At 42.2% G+C, this 17040-nt stretch overlaps 1 protein-coding gene across 1 annotated transcript in view; it reads left to right on the forward strand.

Moving 5' to 3' along the window:
* Positions 1–17040, forward strand: part of RNF123 (ring finger protein 123) — a 143279-nt gene that overhangs the window by 48112 nt on the left and 78127 nt on the right. The window contains exons 22-27 of the mRNA XM_072989877.2: positions 1396–1502; positions 3511–3703; positions 4495–4640; positions 5271–5354; positions 7434–7541; positions 14866–15043. Coding sequence (XP_072845978.2) covers positions 1396–1502; positions 3511–3703; positions 4495–4640; positions 5271–5354; positions 7434–7541; positions 14866–15043 — 816 coding nt within the window. The remainder of the gene's footprint in view (positions 1–1395; positions 1503–3510; positions 3704–4494; positions 4641–5270; positions 5355–7433; positions 7542–14865; positions 15044–17040) is intronic.

Raw genomic sequence — 17040 nt, forward strand, 5'->3', positions numbered from 1 at the left:
AAACAAATACCACACTTCGCTTTGTTTTTGCTGAGATGTGGATAAAGTAGAGAGAGTGCCACAGGTTTAGCTTAACATCTTTGGAGAGCCACCTTTGTGTGGGAACTCTGATTCTTCCTTTCAATTTTGCTCAAAAGGCTGCAGGTTTAGGCATCTTGGTAGTTCCCACTGGTAGGATTAAAGGTCCTGTTGCATTTTATCTTTGTTGACTAATAGAGGTTTGAGCTTGAAATACCACTACCTAACCAGTGCTAACTAAACATCTAAAACAGCCTTCAGAAGTTTAGTTTTTTTTTCTGTGACCTTTCTTGCAGATTACATATTTTAACTTGAATATTATATGGCAGACGTGACACAAGTGCGGTAATTTTTTGGGGGGTGGGCTTGTTAATTGGTGTATAAATCTGTTACAACTAATTAAAATAACCAAACTTCTCTTCAAGGGTATGTTGTGACTTCTGAGGCTAAAAAATAAAAAGATGTACTCTCCAGGGACTTGAAGATAAAGTGCCAGCTGTTGTGGCTTGATCTGTGAAATCCTGATTAATATTTGCCTTTTCCCTCTCTCAGGTGCTTTTTGGAGCATCTGAGCCAGACTTCAGGGCACTGGGGCTGCTTAGCCATGTGTTTGGTAGAGATAAGAGAATATGAAATGCAGGCACATTTGAAGTATGTGGCTATGACCAATAAATGTTGTGTTTTGCCCATACAGAAAGAGAATCTAAGATTCCCTATCCAGTTTTGGGGGTTTTGTTTTTGTGTTTATGGATGGAAGGATCTGGCCATTCTTCAGGGCCTGGCAGTTCGAATCTCTGTGTTCAGAGTGCATTCAAAAGCAAAAAGTATGAAAAGATTCCTTTCTAAGCAGAAATAGAGTCTGAAAATACTTATAATACAGTTTGCATGGCAGGGCATCTTCTATAATCAAATACTCTTATCAGAAAAACTATTCACAGCTCACTTCAGAGTGAGTGCAGAATGCACACTGGAGAATGTTAATGCATTCTTTCTTTAGTATTTTTTCTTCACTATTTTTCTGCTGATAGTTGTTGTTTCCAGGTTTCTTCCCTGAGACATAAAACATTTAGGTCTTTGCATCTTGTTTTCTCTTGGAGAGGGAAACAGTGGAAGAAAAGTGATTCTGAGTAGGCATATGTCTTGGTAAGAGAGAATTAAGCAGCACTCCCTCTCAAGAGTGCTCCTCTGTTCACTTTGAAGCAATCTTGAGCTGATAAATTAGAAACGCCCCACCCCCCACTGCAGGCAAACTGCGCTTGGGATGTCACTGCTCTAGCTTGACACTAAAAACATTAAATGAGAAGCAAGAGACTCCTACACAGATAATTCTCTTGTAAAGAAACAGTCAATATCATTGCTTTTTAAAAATTCACACAGATGACTTGGCTTCCAAGGCAAATATTCTGATAGATCCTTCAGAACTTCAAGCTGTGACAATGGATGACCTCGATGAAGATGAAGAGTCAGCAGTATCCACTGCACAAGTAAGCCTAGCAATGTTGCGTGAAATAGGTTGAGGTCTGCATCTAACAGGTCAAACAACCCATTGCCCCAAGATCTCTGAGTCAGCAATGCTGCATTCTCAGCCTTGAAATCTGCAGAATGTTGTTGAAGTTGGATGAAGGAGTTTGGAGCTGGGTTCGCTGGTTCTTTATCAATGATTGCTGTGATGGTTCAGCAGTTTTCTTGAGTTTGCAAGTTCTCTCTCTCTCTCTCTCTCTCACACACACACACACACACACACACACACAAAAGATAGAGGGAGGGGAGAGCGAGAGAGAGAGAGAGAGAGAGCAGCCCTGCTCAGGGAGGCACAGTGGGCGAATTGAGGGTCCAAGGTGCTACATACAAACTGTACATGAAGTGTGTCACATATTCAAAAAGGAAAGGAACACCGGGAGATCTTTTTGTTCCTTACCTTTTTCCTTAAGGTCTGAAGAAAAGTGAAAGGAGGTTCTTCATCCCACGGTGTACTGTGGAAGCAGGAAGCTGTGGAGGGGACTTCCTTCAGTTCTTCTGTATTCCAGAACATAGTGTAGGGTTATAGACAAGCCTTCATATGTAAGTCTTCCTGCTTTTCTTTGCAGGAAGTGAAGGTTTCTAGTTCATTTCACATAGGTCTTCTGCAGGTAGCAAAAGTCATGTGGATCTTGCTGGTTTTCCTAGTTCCTGCAAAGCCTGGTTCAGAGTGAAAGAGTGCTCCTCCAACTTCAGACTTTCTGCAGAGTGTGTAAGAGATGCTGATACACAACCCTGCCCCCCAACTGGTCCAAGGTTCAGAAAAGGCTGGGAACAACGGATCTAGAGCTGTGCTGTCCTAGAGCACTTCCAGAAGAAGGGAATGAGTACTACATAAAAAGTACTCACAATCACTTTGAGTACTTTTTATGTAGAAAAGTTGCCAAGGGTTGTTTAAGTCAGGACTGACTTGATAGCACATAGTTTTTATTAGTATTGTATATTCATTACCTAAAATACTGTATTTTAATTGAGAAACAAACAAACAAATATTAAACATAGGTAAACTTAGTAATGGTCCAGCATGTTCATGAGTGAATATGGACTGCAGCTGAAGATGCTAAGGACTCATTTGCTGAAAGTTCCAACCAGAGGCTGGATGGCCATATGCCAGCAATGCTGTAAGTTAGATAATCAGTGGATTGGACTAGAAGACATTGAGGATCCCTTCAACTCTCTAAAATTCTCTCAAGTGCAAGCTTATAAATGACCAAGACTATGCCACTCTTGAAAATATGCAAGAATGTCTTACACTGGACCTAGAGAGACTTCAGTGTGGAAGGGATTGTCACCCTCATATTGGCCTTCTCAGTCACACTAGACACTGTTTCAAGACCTCTGTTCACAGCACATTACCATAGTCTCTTAAGACTGAAGGATGCCCACAAAGGACCTAGAGAACTTTGCTGTTGCTTGTATGTTGTTTCAAAAGGAAAGTCGCCATATGAATGGAGTTTTTGTATCTGTCTCAAAACACTGGGCTGCAAAGTATATTCTGTCTCTTATATGAGGAGCTATTTAGGACTGCTTATGGTCCAGTACTATTAATACAATACTACCTGTCATTTCGACCTTGTAAGGACTGATTCAACTTCTATTGATGCATCAGCAATCTTACTTGCAGTGAAATTTCTGCAGTCTTCATTGTGTGCCATATTTAAGACCTCATTCAAAATAATCCTATGGAAATACACTGCTAAGGTTACAACTTCTGGTTGCTGGTAAGGATTTCCCTGAATCTTTGCTCCAGCTAAGCTTCTTTACTGTATAACATAGCACCACACCTTTCTGGAATCTAAAAATGGTGTAGGAATCTTTCAGAAAAATTTTCTATGAATTTCCATATCTTAGTGCACAATTTAAACTAAGAAGGATGGGTGACATTTGTACATGGCTCAAGAAAGCTTCACTTGTTCTTTAAAAGAAGCCATGCAGCTCCTACTGCATATTTCTGATGATATCTGTCTCTCTTAGCGTCCAGCTGCTGCATTGGCAATAGGAGGTGCCTTGGCCAGGCCAAGTTGGCTCAGTTCACCTACCCTGGGGCGAGCTAATCGTTTCCTTAGCACTGCAGCTGTTAGCCTTATGACTCCAAGGCGATCACCAGGTGCCCTGGAAAAAGTTAAAGTCCGTACATTGAATGTGGAGCAACGGACAGAAGAGGACAGTGAGTAGTATATTTTACTGCATTCTAGGGCATTCTTCAAAGAGGTAGCTAAATAAATAATAAATAACAAATGCCAACAATCATGAACAATTGCTTGGATTTAATGTTAGACTCATTCCAAGCAGAGTTTCACTTGCATGAATAATGTATATGAAACTTTCTAAGTATATGTTATCAGCATCTCTGCTTTATTTTTGAAATTCATCCACTTAGTTGATAGAAAGATTGATTCATTGACCAAAATCCTGTAGCTTAGTGCAATAAATCACACTGAATAAATGGAGATTTGATGAGTCAACACACTAAATCCCCTTTGATTCAGTGGCCCTTCTCTACTGCAATTAACTTCTCTGAGCAACAGGATTTTGTGTATTGTAAGGGAGCAGGAGTAAAATACAAGATAGTTGCTTCTTACCTGAAATACTGTAACAAGGACTATGTTGCTAATGCAGATCATTTGGGAGTACCAGAGGGTAATAATAAGTGTGATTTAATTATTCTGATAAAAACTGCATGAACGCAAGAATCAAGAAAATCCAAGTTCATAGGGAGTAAAGGAAAACACACCTGATTGCAATCCAGGCCAGCTAAAACTAGATGTCAGCTGCCTTGAGGTAGCTTTTCATTCAGGTATGGTTTTGGAACAGGTAACATGAAGGAAAATAATTGTAAAATTGAACAAAAGAATGTTAAAGTTAGTGTTCCGAATCTTCTAGGTCCATTTTCTTTGCACTGATATATTCAAACTGTCATGAGGCTTGTTGAGAAATTATTTTCTGTTTTCTTCGTAGTTGAGGGCAGCCATGGGAATGAGGGCCTCTTGTTGGGGAGACCAGCTGAAGAGCCAGAACAGCCGATCACAGAGAACTCTCTTTTGGAAATCTTGGATGGAATAGTCATGATGTACAACCTCAGCGTGCATCAGCAGCTTGGTAAGGTGAGCAGGATTCATTTCAGGGGAGTTTCTAGTCCTGCCCCCCACTCTCACAATTGGGATTAGAACTCATGCTGACAGGGACACCAGGTTCCACTAGAATAGGATGGGAAGAACCACTAGAGCTACCTTACAAAACAATAATACTTGTTGCGATGTGCCTTTGGGTGGAACTAAATCTGTTTATAGCAGATCGTGTTTCAGGAGCAACAAAAATGAGTTAGTTTTTTTTCCACTTGAAAAACAGAGGGTTGAAAAGAGGGTGCTAGACCACCACTCTGCCCACTGCCTCTTCCACCAGACTGATATGAGTTAAGTAGGGGAAATGACTTTGCAGATGGAAATGGCACTGAGAGTAAGATTTGCAACAGCTCTGCTTGAATTTGCCTTCCAGCCTGCTGGTGTTTAGTAATGACCCACATTCTGAGACCTTTGATGTCCTCAGTCTGTTAGATTATATACTATCTCATGCAGTAAAAGGGGTAGTGGGAGGATTCATGGTGGTTTTGGTCCCTGGGAAATATTGATGCTGACATAATCCTGTTAAATTTTCCTTTCTTCTGGCAAATAACCTAGCAGATGTTGCAACTTCCTTAGAAAGACTGGTGTTACTGACATTTACTTGTGTTTCAGATGGTAGGTGTTTCTGATGATGTGAACGAGTATGCTATGGCACTGAAAGACACTGAAGAGAAGATTAGCCGATGCCCAAAGAGGGTAAGAAGCTCTTCTCAGAGTGGTTTTGCCATCTTGTTTCTTAGAAATGGTTTATGGTCATAAAGCTACTGTACATGATCAAGGACTGTAGCCATTGCGGCAGATGTACGAGAATTTCAAGAGAAAAATTTAAAATGACGAATTACTTTATGGGGCAAACTCAAAACAGATATTTATTATACCTCTAGCATGAAGATGGTTCTATTTACCTTCCCACTTTCATATATTCCTAAATTACCTGCATGTGCTTTTCTTTGAGGATCTCTTAGGCACTGTTGCTATTGTTTAAATCTAAGCTCATCTGTCTTAGACCAGGAAGTAATGGCTTAATCACCATTTAGGTAGAATAAAATGATTGCTTCCTATGAAGTTCTATAATTATGCTATTACATAATTTTTTACTTATTTCATATTAAGTATTATTATGGAGGACCACATGTTGCTGAATTAACTACTTACAAGTTACAAAAAGATTAAAGAATTAAACCCAAGTTGAATCTTATCTGCTAATTATAAATATTTGCTTCTTTTAAAAGCTCAGTTATATTTCCAAACTATAAGCATTTTCAGTTCCTGCTATGCCAGGGTTGCCAAGCGTAGCCTTTCAAGTCAAACAGTATGCTAGAGCCCAGTGAGCTGGAAATTGTTTGCATGTAAGATTTTTTCCTTTGAATATTAATATGGCTGTCACAAACCCTCATATAATCATGGCCCTCTTTCTATTATATACTGTGAAGGAATGCCATGATCTTGTACCAGCTCTCACCTCCCATGATACATTGCTATGGCGAGAAACTATGTTACCAGTTTTAAAATTAATATGATTTTCAACATAGTATCAGAAATCATTCTTCACTGTGGAACTAATCTGTTATTATGAGATTGTTTCCTATTAAGATTTCTTAGATGCTCATGGGTATAAGGAAAAAAATTAAGTATATTGGACCTTACCAACAATGCAGCAAACTGTGATAGCTGCTTCTAAAAATTAGAAGTATAAAATGGGTTATTGTCTCTCTTTGACAAATCTATTTGACAGTAGTTCCTGTACACTTGCCCCGAGGTAGGCTCATAAATCTACTACAAGAGGTAGGGCCTTATTTGCAGTGGCTCCAACTTTATGGAACCAGCTTCCAGAGCAGCTCTGCCTAGCCCCCTCCCTGTGGACTTTTAAGAAGCAGTTAAAGTCATTGCTTTTCAAGGAGGTTTTCCATACCAACCCCAGCTGACCACCTTCCTCCCCATTTTTTCTCTTCCCTTCCCTCTTTTCCTCCATCCGTTCTGAAATTAGTCTGTGCCATCTGGGTTTTTTAGGGTTATTGTTACCAGTTTTAATATTTCTATTTTCACTTTTGTTTTGCTATTTTACGAGTTGTAACCTGCCCAGAGTAGTACTGTAACACTAATGGGAGCAGGATACAAATTGCATACATGCATACATACATGCATGCATGCATGCATGCATGCATACATACGTACATACATACAAGTAAGTGCATGTTTTCCTTCGCAAAGGGGAAAGATGCTGGTTTTGAATACAGTGGTGCCTTGCAAGACAAAAGTAATTTGTTCCGTGAGTAGCGCCGTCTTGCGAAATTTTCGTCTTGTGAAAAGCGGTTTCCCATAGGAATTATTTTCATCTTGCGAGGCATCAGTCTTGCGAAAAAAATTGTCTTGCGAAGCATGGCCATAGAAGAGGCTGTCTTGCGAGTCACCAACATGATCGCAAAAACCATTCATTATGTGGGTTTTTCGTCCAGCGAGGCGTTCATCTTGCGAGGCACCACTGTAGAGACATTTTATACAAATTGTGGGAATCTGGATGGGGAAAAATATTCTGTCTTGCTTTTGTGCTCCAAGCAAGATGCCTCACAGTGGTTAAAAATTCTCAGTAGGCTGTCTCAACAAAAACAAGAAGCTAAACTTAATTTTTTCATATCCCTATTCCACAGTAATGAAAAAAACTTATGATTGTGGCCAGACGTTTATGAAATTAGAATCCTTGCTGTGTACATGTTTGTCAAAGGAAGAAAGAAAGAGTACAGCATTTCTTCTCGTGCTTTTCTATCCCCAATTCAGAGAAGAGATATTTATGAAGAACTAGTGAAGAGTCAGAAGGTTTTCTCTGAGAAGCTCAATCACCTGAGTCGCCGACTTGCTTGGATCAATGTTACGATTTACTCAAAGGTAAGAGAGAAAGTAATTAGAATATATAAAATAATCACCTTGCTTAAAGGATTCTAGGTCTAGTCTAACTAGTGCTGAGTGGAGCCATAACATTGCTTTTCCTGTCTTGTACTTTTGTTCATATAGGTAGGTGAAGTTCATTACAGAAAACAGAAATGTCATGTGGCTACAAAAAAGGAAAATGGCTGCATTAACAGTAGTCTCCAAATCCTGTGAGGCACTAGTTCCCCTCTATTTGGCACTGGTTAGGCCTCGTCTTGAGTCTTGTATCAATTTCTGGATGCTGTACGTCAAGAAGGATGCTGACAAATTGGAACAAGTTCAGAGGAGGGCAACAAGGATGATCATGGGGGCTGGAAATCAAGACTTATAAGCAAGAACTGGGCATGTTTAGCCTTTGGAAAAGAAGATTAAGGGGATATATGATAACACTGAAAGTCTGTGATTCAGATGAGGGGCAGGATCTCTTCTTGATCATCCCAGAATGCAGGACATGCAACAATGGGCTCAAGTTACAGGAGGCCAGATTTCAGTTGAATATCAGGAAAAATGTCCTAACTATTAAAGCAGTAAGACAGTGGAACCAATTACCTGGAGAGGTGGTGAGTGCTCCAACACTGGAGTCATTCAAGAGAAACTTAGACAACCACTTCGCAGATATCCTTTGATTTGTATTCCTTCACTGAGCAGGGGGTAGGACTTGATGGCCTTTTAAGGCCCCTTCCAACTTCATTATTCTGTGAAATACTAGGTTTGTCTCCATTTTTCTTTAGGTGTTTCACAAAATCTGATAACAGGGCATCATCTCTTAAATGCTTGTCTCTTACACACATAGTAATATTTACTCTAGTCTTTATATAAAGTCCACAGAAGTTACTAGCTAGCAGGAGCCTGCTCAGAGGTTAGTATTCTGCATTTGTGTGATGACTGCTAGAGACACTGTTAACCTAGGGGAAAAATTGCTTCAGTGAAATGGGATGGTGAAAGCTAGGACAAATGCTCCCCTCTTCTGCTGCTTTTTGTGCTGATTATGGTGATAGTGCCTTCTTGAGTGGTTAGCACAGAAACCAAATGAGATGAAGGAGAAGAGATGGTACTAATCTACCATTGCTCCTGTACTAATCTACTCACTTGCCTGTGTGGAATTAGAGGATCCCCATGACTGCCAGATGTTTATTATATATTTTAAAATACAATATTCTTCTTCGTGGCCTCTGTGAATACACACATATGGGGTTTAGTCTGCGCCTGCGCTGACATTCTCGGAGCATTCCAGAGCTAAAAGTAACAATTTTATGGTATGATCCCCCATGAGGCACAAGCTCCTCCCACCCAAGATTCCCCTCAGTTCCTTTTTTCCGCCGTGCTGTAAAGTTCTACAGAGCATAGAGCTATTTCCACAGGGGTTTTTTCCCCTTAGCTTATTGATCAGTTCCCTCTAAATTGGATTCTTTCCCTTCTCAATTATCTAATCTATGATCCCCCGTGAGTTGTTTTCTTTTTTGCTTGCCAGCTACTTGGCTTACCCCCCTCCCCCACACACACTCTTCAACTGTTTGCTTCTTCTCCTTTCCCGCCTTTTTCGGCCTACTCATTTTGACTCTCAGGCACATTAATGATTTTCTGCCTGAGTAAGCTACATCTTACCCAGATAGGTGCAGGCCACAGTAGGGGACCCGACAATGCCAAGGAGTCCTTAAAATCTAAGTCTACATCAACAGAGGAATCCTCGCCAGAGGCTAGCGAATTTGCCTCTGAGGAGACGACGTGCCAGCTCTACCTGCACAGACTCCGGGATCGCCTTATAGCCTCTGCTCCAACTGGCCATTCAGTGACTGCGCTACCGTCCAGTCCGGCCGTGGCCCTTTTAGCCCTACATGAGGGTGGGCATTTGACGTTCCAGAGTTGGAGCTTAAGTCTCTCTATCTCATGAGGAGAGGAGAGTGAAAAGGAGGCATGTCTCACCACACCCTCTCTATGAGCAACCATGAGAGAGACTGGTGATGGATGATTGTTTCAAGGGGCTTGTTCAAGGGACCCTGCAGGAGTTAGGGCTCTGTCGCCCTGTCCCTTGGAGAAGAAGGGCCTCCTGTTGCCCCGGTCACCTTCCCTGACTGTCAGTGATTCCTCCTGACATGGGAAGCGCCTCTGTGTGTGAGTACTGCACACCAACCCTCCTTCGTGCGCCTGCTCATGTAGCTGCGACTTCTGGAGGGAGCTGCACGCCGAGTCTGCAGATGTGCCTGCGACATAAGGTAAGGCCTGGGTTTCCCTTTGGGGATGCAATGGGCCCCTTCAGCTCCTGCTGCTAGCCCTGCATGTCAGTGCTTTGCCTGTCTGGGATAACGCCCTTGGGTGTTTGGTATATTGGGCCTGATTTATCAGAGGCCTTGTTCACGTGGCTGCTATTTCCAAAACCAAGTGACGAGGCAAAAGCTTTCTGGCAGCATTTCACAGCCCTAGTTTGCCTCTGGAAGGGGGGGCTGCAGCAACTCCCACCACTACCCCTGCTAGTCGGTGATACTCCTGCCTGGGGTAGCACCTGCAGGTGGCTGTTAATTTGGCACAAAACAGCCCTCTTTATCAATGGGCTGGCTCACAAAGTAGCCTGCGGCCCTGTCTCAGCTGCCAGTGCCCACATAGACTCATAAGGAAAGGACTCACAAGGGTTCACCCGAGAACCCTGCCGCTGTCTGGTAAGTCTGGAGAATTTTCCTCAGGTAGGTCCTGACACACTGACAAGGTTGCGTAGGACCAGTCCCTTTTGTTTGGGATAGGAGCTATGAGCTGTTGGCCACCATCACCATCCCGCTCTACCTGGCATCGTCCTGACCCATGGGCTATGGAGTGCTTTATGCCTCCACATAGGCTTCACAGGTGTAGTGCTCCCTCAAACTCAGTAGCACAATGTTTGCAGCTTTGACCGAACCTGCTGTTAATCCATTCGGCCTTCTCCGTTCTATGACTGTTGAGCCTGTGCTTGGTCAGGCTCGTGCTAGGTCAGTCTTCTCCCCTGTTCATCAGGAGGGTTTTCCTTATTCAGGATTGGGACTTACATGAGTCACAGGTGGGGGTGGAAGAGTTTCCAAGCAATCTTCCTATACCCCTCTTGGTTGTCGCAGATGGTCGCACTCTTTTACTGTTAACAGATGAGGAGTTCTTTAATTGGCGTTGTTACTTGTTTTGGGGTGCCATGTAGCCATTTAGTCCTCTGCCATGGGGGATTATCATCACCACTTCTGGAGTTTGGTGGTGCCAACCCTGTGGGTAGCTCCTGTGCACCCTTACAATTCAGGCCTCCCACATCACTAGGAGGCACTGTTGCAGGTGCATCACGAGTGCACTGCTGCTCTATATGCCTGAAAACCAGTGTCTAAGCAACTGACAGGTTAGGACCTGCCATTTGTTGGTGTATGGCTTTTTAGCCAGAAAAAAAAAAAAAAAGGTTGTTATTCTTTATAACCTGCTCAGGCTCTAGAAGGTGACACAGTCATTGCGCTGTGACATCTGCAAGAGCCTGAAGATGTTCCCATCCGCCTACGGCATTCCGGGAACATTAAAAGCCTCAACCCCAAAGTTACCAGCCGCCGCCCCTAGACATGTGGGAGGCAGTGCCTTGACCGGCAGAACTGCAGGTAGGACTGCAAAACTGAGCGGTCTTTTTACTTCTATGTTGTTGACTAATCAATCTGTTTGACTCATTTCTATTATAGCTACCAGCTTTGCCACGATCTTCGATTTATGTTGAATCCATTAGGATCGACCTCAACATGGAGAAGATTTTTGTTCTTGTTTTTTCTCTACCATATCTACACTTCGGCAGGAAAAGATGCTTTCCAAATTCCAATCCATCTCGTGTCGAGGCCCATTATGATCGAGCACGACCGGTCCCAGCTTCGAATTGACTATCTGCCAATTCTGGGCATAAGCTCGGATCTCACCCCTTGAACGAATCTCCATCCAATATGATGTGATCCATTATCACCCTCTGTCACCTTCAGTGTGCTTCTTTTCATTTGCACAGGTCACTTCTCGGTTCACCGCATCCCGTCGATTTGGAATGTAGGAACCTCCTTTTCCAGATCCGGCCATCACTTAGCTGAGCACTTACACTTCAATCACTTCTGCTCCATGTGGCCAACTATCAATCACGATAGGTGCCTACCTAGAGCAATTATGGTCTAAGATTCTACCTCACTTGGAATCCATTAAAACAGCTTAGAAATTCTCACTCTGAGACCATGACTCTAGCAAAGCAACACAGGATTGCTGCTAGACACGCGAAGAGCTTCAGCTGCTGTCGCATCCTTAGTATCTATAGAAGGCTCGCCTAGTCAGGATCCGCTGGCTCATCAAGAAGGCAAAGGACAGAATTGAATGTCTTTCATTACATGGTACCAGTCTCTTCAGTCTTAGACTGGTAACACTAGAAAATTTTTTTACACAGAATAGGAAAACAGCTAAATTATATACGGGCCAACAGCCCTTTCGTCCTTCTTTCGGTTCTACCCATAGTCCATTCAACTATATCTGGAGCTTTAGCCTCCTAGACATTTTGGTTCATAAAAAATGTCACCACATCTCTCAAGGTTACATTATATAATTGTCTTTGTTCCTCTTTGAGTAACGTTAGACTTACTCTTTTGTCTATATCCTCCAGGAAGAGACCTCTGCCTCCTGAACAAACATGCCATATTCCAAGTTCCTACATCTGGCTTATGCAATGGCTTCTACTTCTGTGCTATTATGTACATAGAAAGAACAGAGGCATCCGTCCTGACCTTGGTCTCAGAAATCTTTTCATGTGTATTCTACCGTAGGTTTCAGATTCCACCCTCAACACTATTATCTAATCAGTAATTCCTAAGGTTTCACTACCATTTGATTTTTCAACATCTGCAAGGTCTTTCAGATGGTACAGGGCATCAGTTTGATAATAACCTTCCCCTGCAAAATATGGACATCTACCTGTACTGGTACTATGGCGTATATTTTTCTTTAAAAAAAAAAATACTAGCAAACATCTCCCCAGATTTATGACCTCCACGGCTTCAGTGCTAAAGCAATACAGACTCAGCCTCGAACCACTCCAATAGTGGTATCTTTTGCTGTTTGACCAAGTAGAGGATCCCTAATCCAAGTAACTGCAAGTTCGGTTCTGTCACCATTGGGAAGTACCGACCTTCGATGTATTCACTGGGGTCCGTACGCCGACTACAGGTTTTATTGCTCCTGTGCAGATGCGGATGGAAACACTGTCGGGGACATTTTCATATGGCAGTGGACAGGGAATCTGCCATAACTCTTCCCTCCGATACCTTTTATTCTACGGATTTTCCATCACCATAATTCCTAATCAAACATGATCCAAATACCTCTTTGATGACCAAGGTAGTCCTAGTTCGCCTGTCTCAGATCGATATAGACAGGCACATGTGAGTTCCCTCTGGTGACTTACCTCCTATCTTTGGAGGGAAGGATGGTCTACCATCCGCATCTATCGGCCATGAACTTGCCAACCTGGAAAATACTCCCACTTTGGCATCAGTGCTCGATCGAGCTCGAAAACCATAAACTCGATGTCGATTTGTAAATAAATGAAATCTTTATTAAATATAATGAAACAAAGAACTACCTTACCAACTTTCTTTGAAGCAGTTGCCTATTTGGCTTTCTATTTATGCTTTAAAATGTTATATATCTGCTACTGCTGCCCATTAACCAGATGATTCTGGTACGTAGGACTTTTGTCTCATTCTAGGGTCAAACATCTTTTCACAGGACTCAGTACCACCTGTCCTCCATGTAAACCCATTGTTCCTTAATGGTCTATAGATCATTCTAAATTCACTCATGTGCCCGCCATTCGAGCCCATTTTCTCTTCAAATGCGAAATTACTTACTTTGAACAGCCTTCCTAGTGGCTGTCATATCTGCCAAGGGAACATGGGAAATAGCTGGATTGTGATTCGATCCACCTTTTATTCAATTTTCCTGATAACGTGACTTCCTACCTTAATGTCTCATTTCTGACCTATTCGACTAGTTTTCATGTTTATCTGTGCTTCATCTTACCATCATTCTTCAGATCACCATCATCTCCTCTAGAGCACATGCTCCACAATAATTATGTGAGACGCTCACCAGCATTTTGTCTGGACACTGCCAGAGCTTCTAAACAGATGACAGGCTCTTTTTATGCTTTCATTCTTTTAATTTCGAAAGTCCAGTTTCATCCTATCCATCTCTAGATCAATGGTCCACACTGTATCTATGGCTTGCCAGTGGTCAGACGAGTCACTGTCTAATCAGCTTTAGCCTCGCTCCATGGAGTCCTGTCTACCTTGGCTGCATCCAGAGTAGAATCAAGATTCTTGACATTACCGTGCAGCAATATGATCCATGCCATCTACCTTTGTGGGGCACTACTGGCTACATGTAGGTACACGCAGTAACACTGGATTTGGCAGAAATGTGTTGGCATCCTTCCTACCGTGACGTCCCACCTGCCAATACGTAAGCTTGCTAGTCACCCATATGTGTGTATTCACAGAGGCCACGAAGAAGAAAGAAAGGTTACTTACCTGTAACCATGGTTCTTCGAGTGGACCTCTGTGAATTCACACTACCCGCCCATCCTCCCCTCTGTCCGTCACGGGTATCTTATTGTTATATAACTCTTGTGCCCGGCGGACAAATTGCAGGAACTGAGGGGAATCTTGGGTGGGAGGAGCTTGTGCCTCATGGGGGATCATACCATAAAATTGTTACTTTTAGCTCTGGAATGCTCCGAGAATGTCAGCGCAGGCGCAGACTAAACCCCATATGTGTGAATTCACAGAGGTCCACTCGAAGAACCATGGTTACAGGTAAGTAACCTTTCTTTTCTACCCTGAAGAGGACGCATGTGGTTTACAAATTGAGCACCAACAATATAAGACTGGAAGGGGAGGGGAAAAACAAAGACACACACAAAAACCCAGAAAAAAAAAGAAAAAAATAGCAACTCAACTCTTAGGTAAACAGTCACTGAGGGAAAAGTCTGCCTAAAGAGAGGAGTCTTTGCCTGCCTACTTAAGGACAGCAAAGACGGAGACAGCTTGGCCTCCCATGGGAGGGAGTACCACAGCTTTCTTAAAGAGAAATCCAGTATTTCATGTAGCTTGGACCCAAGTCATTTAGGGCTTTGTAAGTAAAAACCTGCACTCTGAATTGTGCTTGAAAACTTACCAGGAGCCAGTGGGATTGAAATGTTAAATACAAGTCTGATCTAATCTTTTACTTCTTTTCCTTTTCTGCCACTTGACATTTATTCTTCTTACAGGAGAAGATGCAGGACATATATTGGTTGCTACGAGTATGCATCCGCACTATTGAACATGGAGACAGGATTGGCTCACTTTTTGCATTTATGCCTGAATTTTATCTAAGTGTGGCTATGAATAGTTACAGTGCTCTGAAGAATTACTTCAGTCCTGTCAACAGCATGGAAGAACTTCCAGGTAAAAAGGAAGAAAATTTAAGAGAGTCTTAATCCGGGCATTCTATAATTTTCCATGTAGAATCCAGAACATGAGGGAAAAATGTAATACTATTTGGAATTTGCCATCCGGTGTGAAATCTGGATTACAAAGAAGTTTATTAACTACTCTACTGCCTGGCTACTCACCCCCTAGCCTTTGTAATTTTTCTGTATTAATTCATTATTGGAGTTACATTACCCCAAAACAATATGTCTAGAATCTGTTGGGATTTTCCTCCAGAGTGAATGAAAGAAATCACATATATTGCAGAGACCAGTTGCAACTTACTAGCAAAGTGCCTGGTTGTGTGCCTTATTTTGTGTCTGATCATGTGCCACTCATGACCAGTATCTTCTTAATTTGCTGCCATGATATAGGTGATTTCACTTAATCTGGAGTAAAATCCCAATAAGTTTCTGATCTGTTACTCATTTCATAAAATAGCAGTACACAGAATTCTTACATCACAAAGAAGGAAAAAGGGAAGACCCATAAACATTCACAGGAGATATGGATAAAGTATAAATGGAAGAAAGAAAGTCACTGATGCTAGCTGGGAATGATGTTGGGGTGCACCCTAGGACACCTGGAGGGGACCACATTGTGGAAGAAGGTACTCACCATTCTATTCATCCATTACTATGAGGGAAACCAGCTAGAATTGCTGACGTAGCTCATGATATCTTAGTGCACATCTGTGTATGATCAATGCTCTTCCTAACCTTGCTGTGCATGTACTAAGAATTCCTTTGCGTATTCCAGAAAGTCAACTCCAGAGAAGCTAAGCAACTCAGTTTGGGCCCCTGCTATACAGTCTGTGTGATTGCTTTTCTGCAGTTGAAGTAAGGAAAGCACCTGCTGATCTTCAGGGACCTTTCCAGCATTTTAGTTTTTTTTTTTTTTTGTGGAGAGCCCCAAATAAAGGGATAGCGTAGAAAGTTGCTTTGCAGACTTCCTCCTCAGACATGTTTACGTATGTGCTGCTGTGTTTGTGGCAGAAGCTTAAATGCTGAACTCTGGAGCATGAAAGCAAGCTGACAGCTGGCTTCAGCAACTTCCATCCATTCTTTTTTGGTGAATGCCCCAGAAAGCCCAAGGCAACGCATTAGATCCCTTGACCTCGTGCAGTTGCAGCCTATTGGTATATCTCAGTCTGGAGGGTGTTAATGTCTTTTCCTATTTGGTTCTAGTTCTACTGTGTAGTTTCATGGCACTAAACAGTTGCATTATTCTTGCCTATTGAGGAGAGCTAAAGTCATATAGGCAAGAATAAGCCTTTCTCTGTGCCTCTTTTTCCTCCTCCTCAGGTTTCAACAGGTATGCTTGTTCCCTGGTTTTGGCTTCACTTATGTTTTCTGCTCTTGGCCTGCAGTTACATTTTGGAGACTTGTGGAAAATCCAATTTTTATTATTTATTCATTTATTTTTGAGATGTGGTGGTTGAGAAAATGCTTCTCTCACAACAAAGTGTGAAACGTCTTATGCAGCCTGCTCCTGAAGATGTAGTTATGTGATTATTTATGAAGAGTTGTTTTACATTTCATAGAGTTGTTCCAGAGTTTGAGTGTTTATGTTCAAATTCCTCTGCCAGATTCACCATTTTTACCAGCATAGACACACTGTTAAGTTTCAGTGCAACTAGTGAGAACTACAAACTCTTTCGCTTTTGGAGACTGGGTATGATATTGGGAGATCCATGATTGGTTTCCCCATAAGTTTATCAAAAGACAGAAGATGCAGATAGTTGTAAGGATTTGGACCAGAACTTCAGTGCTGGGAAGACTGGGAAGAGTTTAGCCCTCCCCTGCAGTTTTCTCTATCTGAATCTCCTTCCCTTCTCAGAGTTACCTTTTCCCCCCTGTTATAGTACTACTGGCTATCAATATTCTCTAAAGCTGTGATCCTTTTGACAATGTTTATGATAGGCTGGCAAAAGACCTCATGTAAACATTCTCTAGGATTGCTTGGTGTATCAA

This window comes from Pogona vitticeps, chromosome 2, assembly GCF_051106095.1.
Source record: "Pogona vitticeps strain Pit_001003342236 chromosome 2, PviZW2.1, whole genome shotgun sequence".
Lineage (NCBI taxonomy): Eukaryota > Metazoa > Chordata > Lepidosauria > Squamata > Agamidae > Pogona > Pogona vitticeps.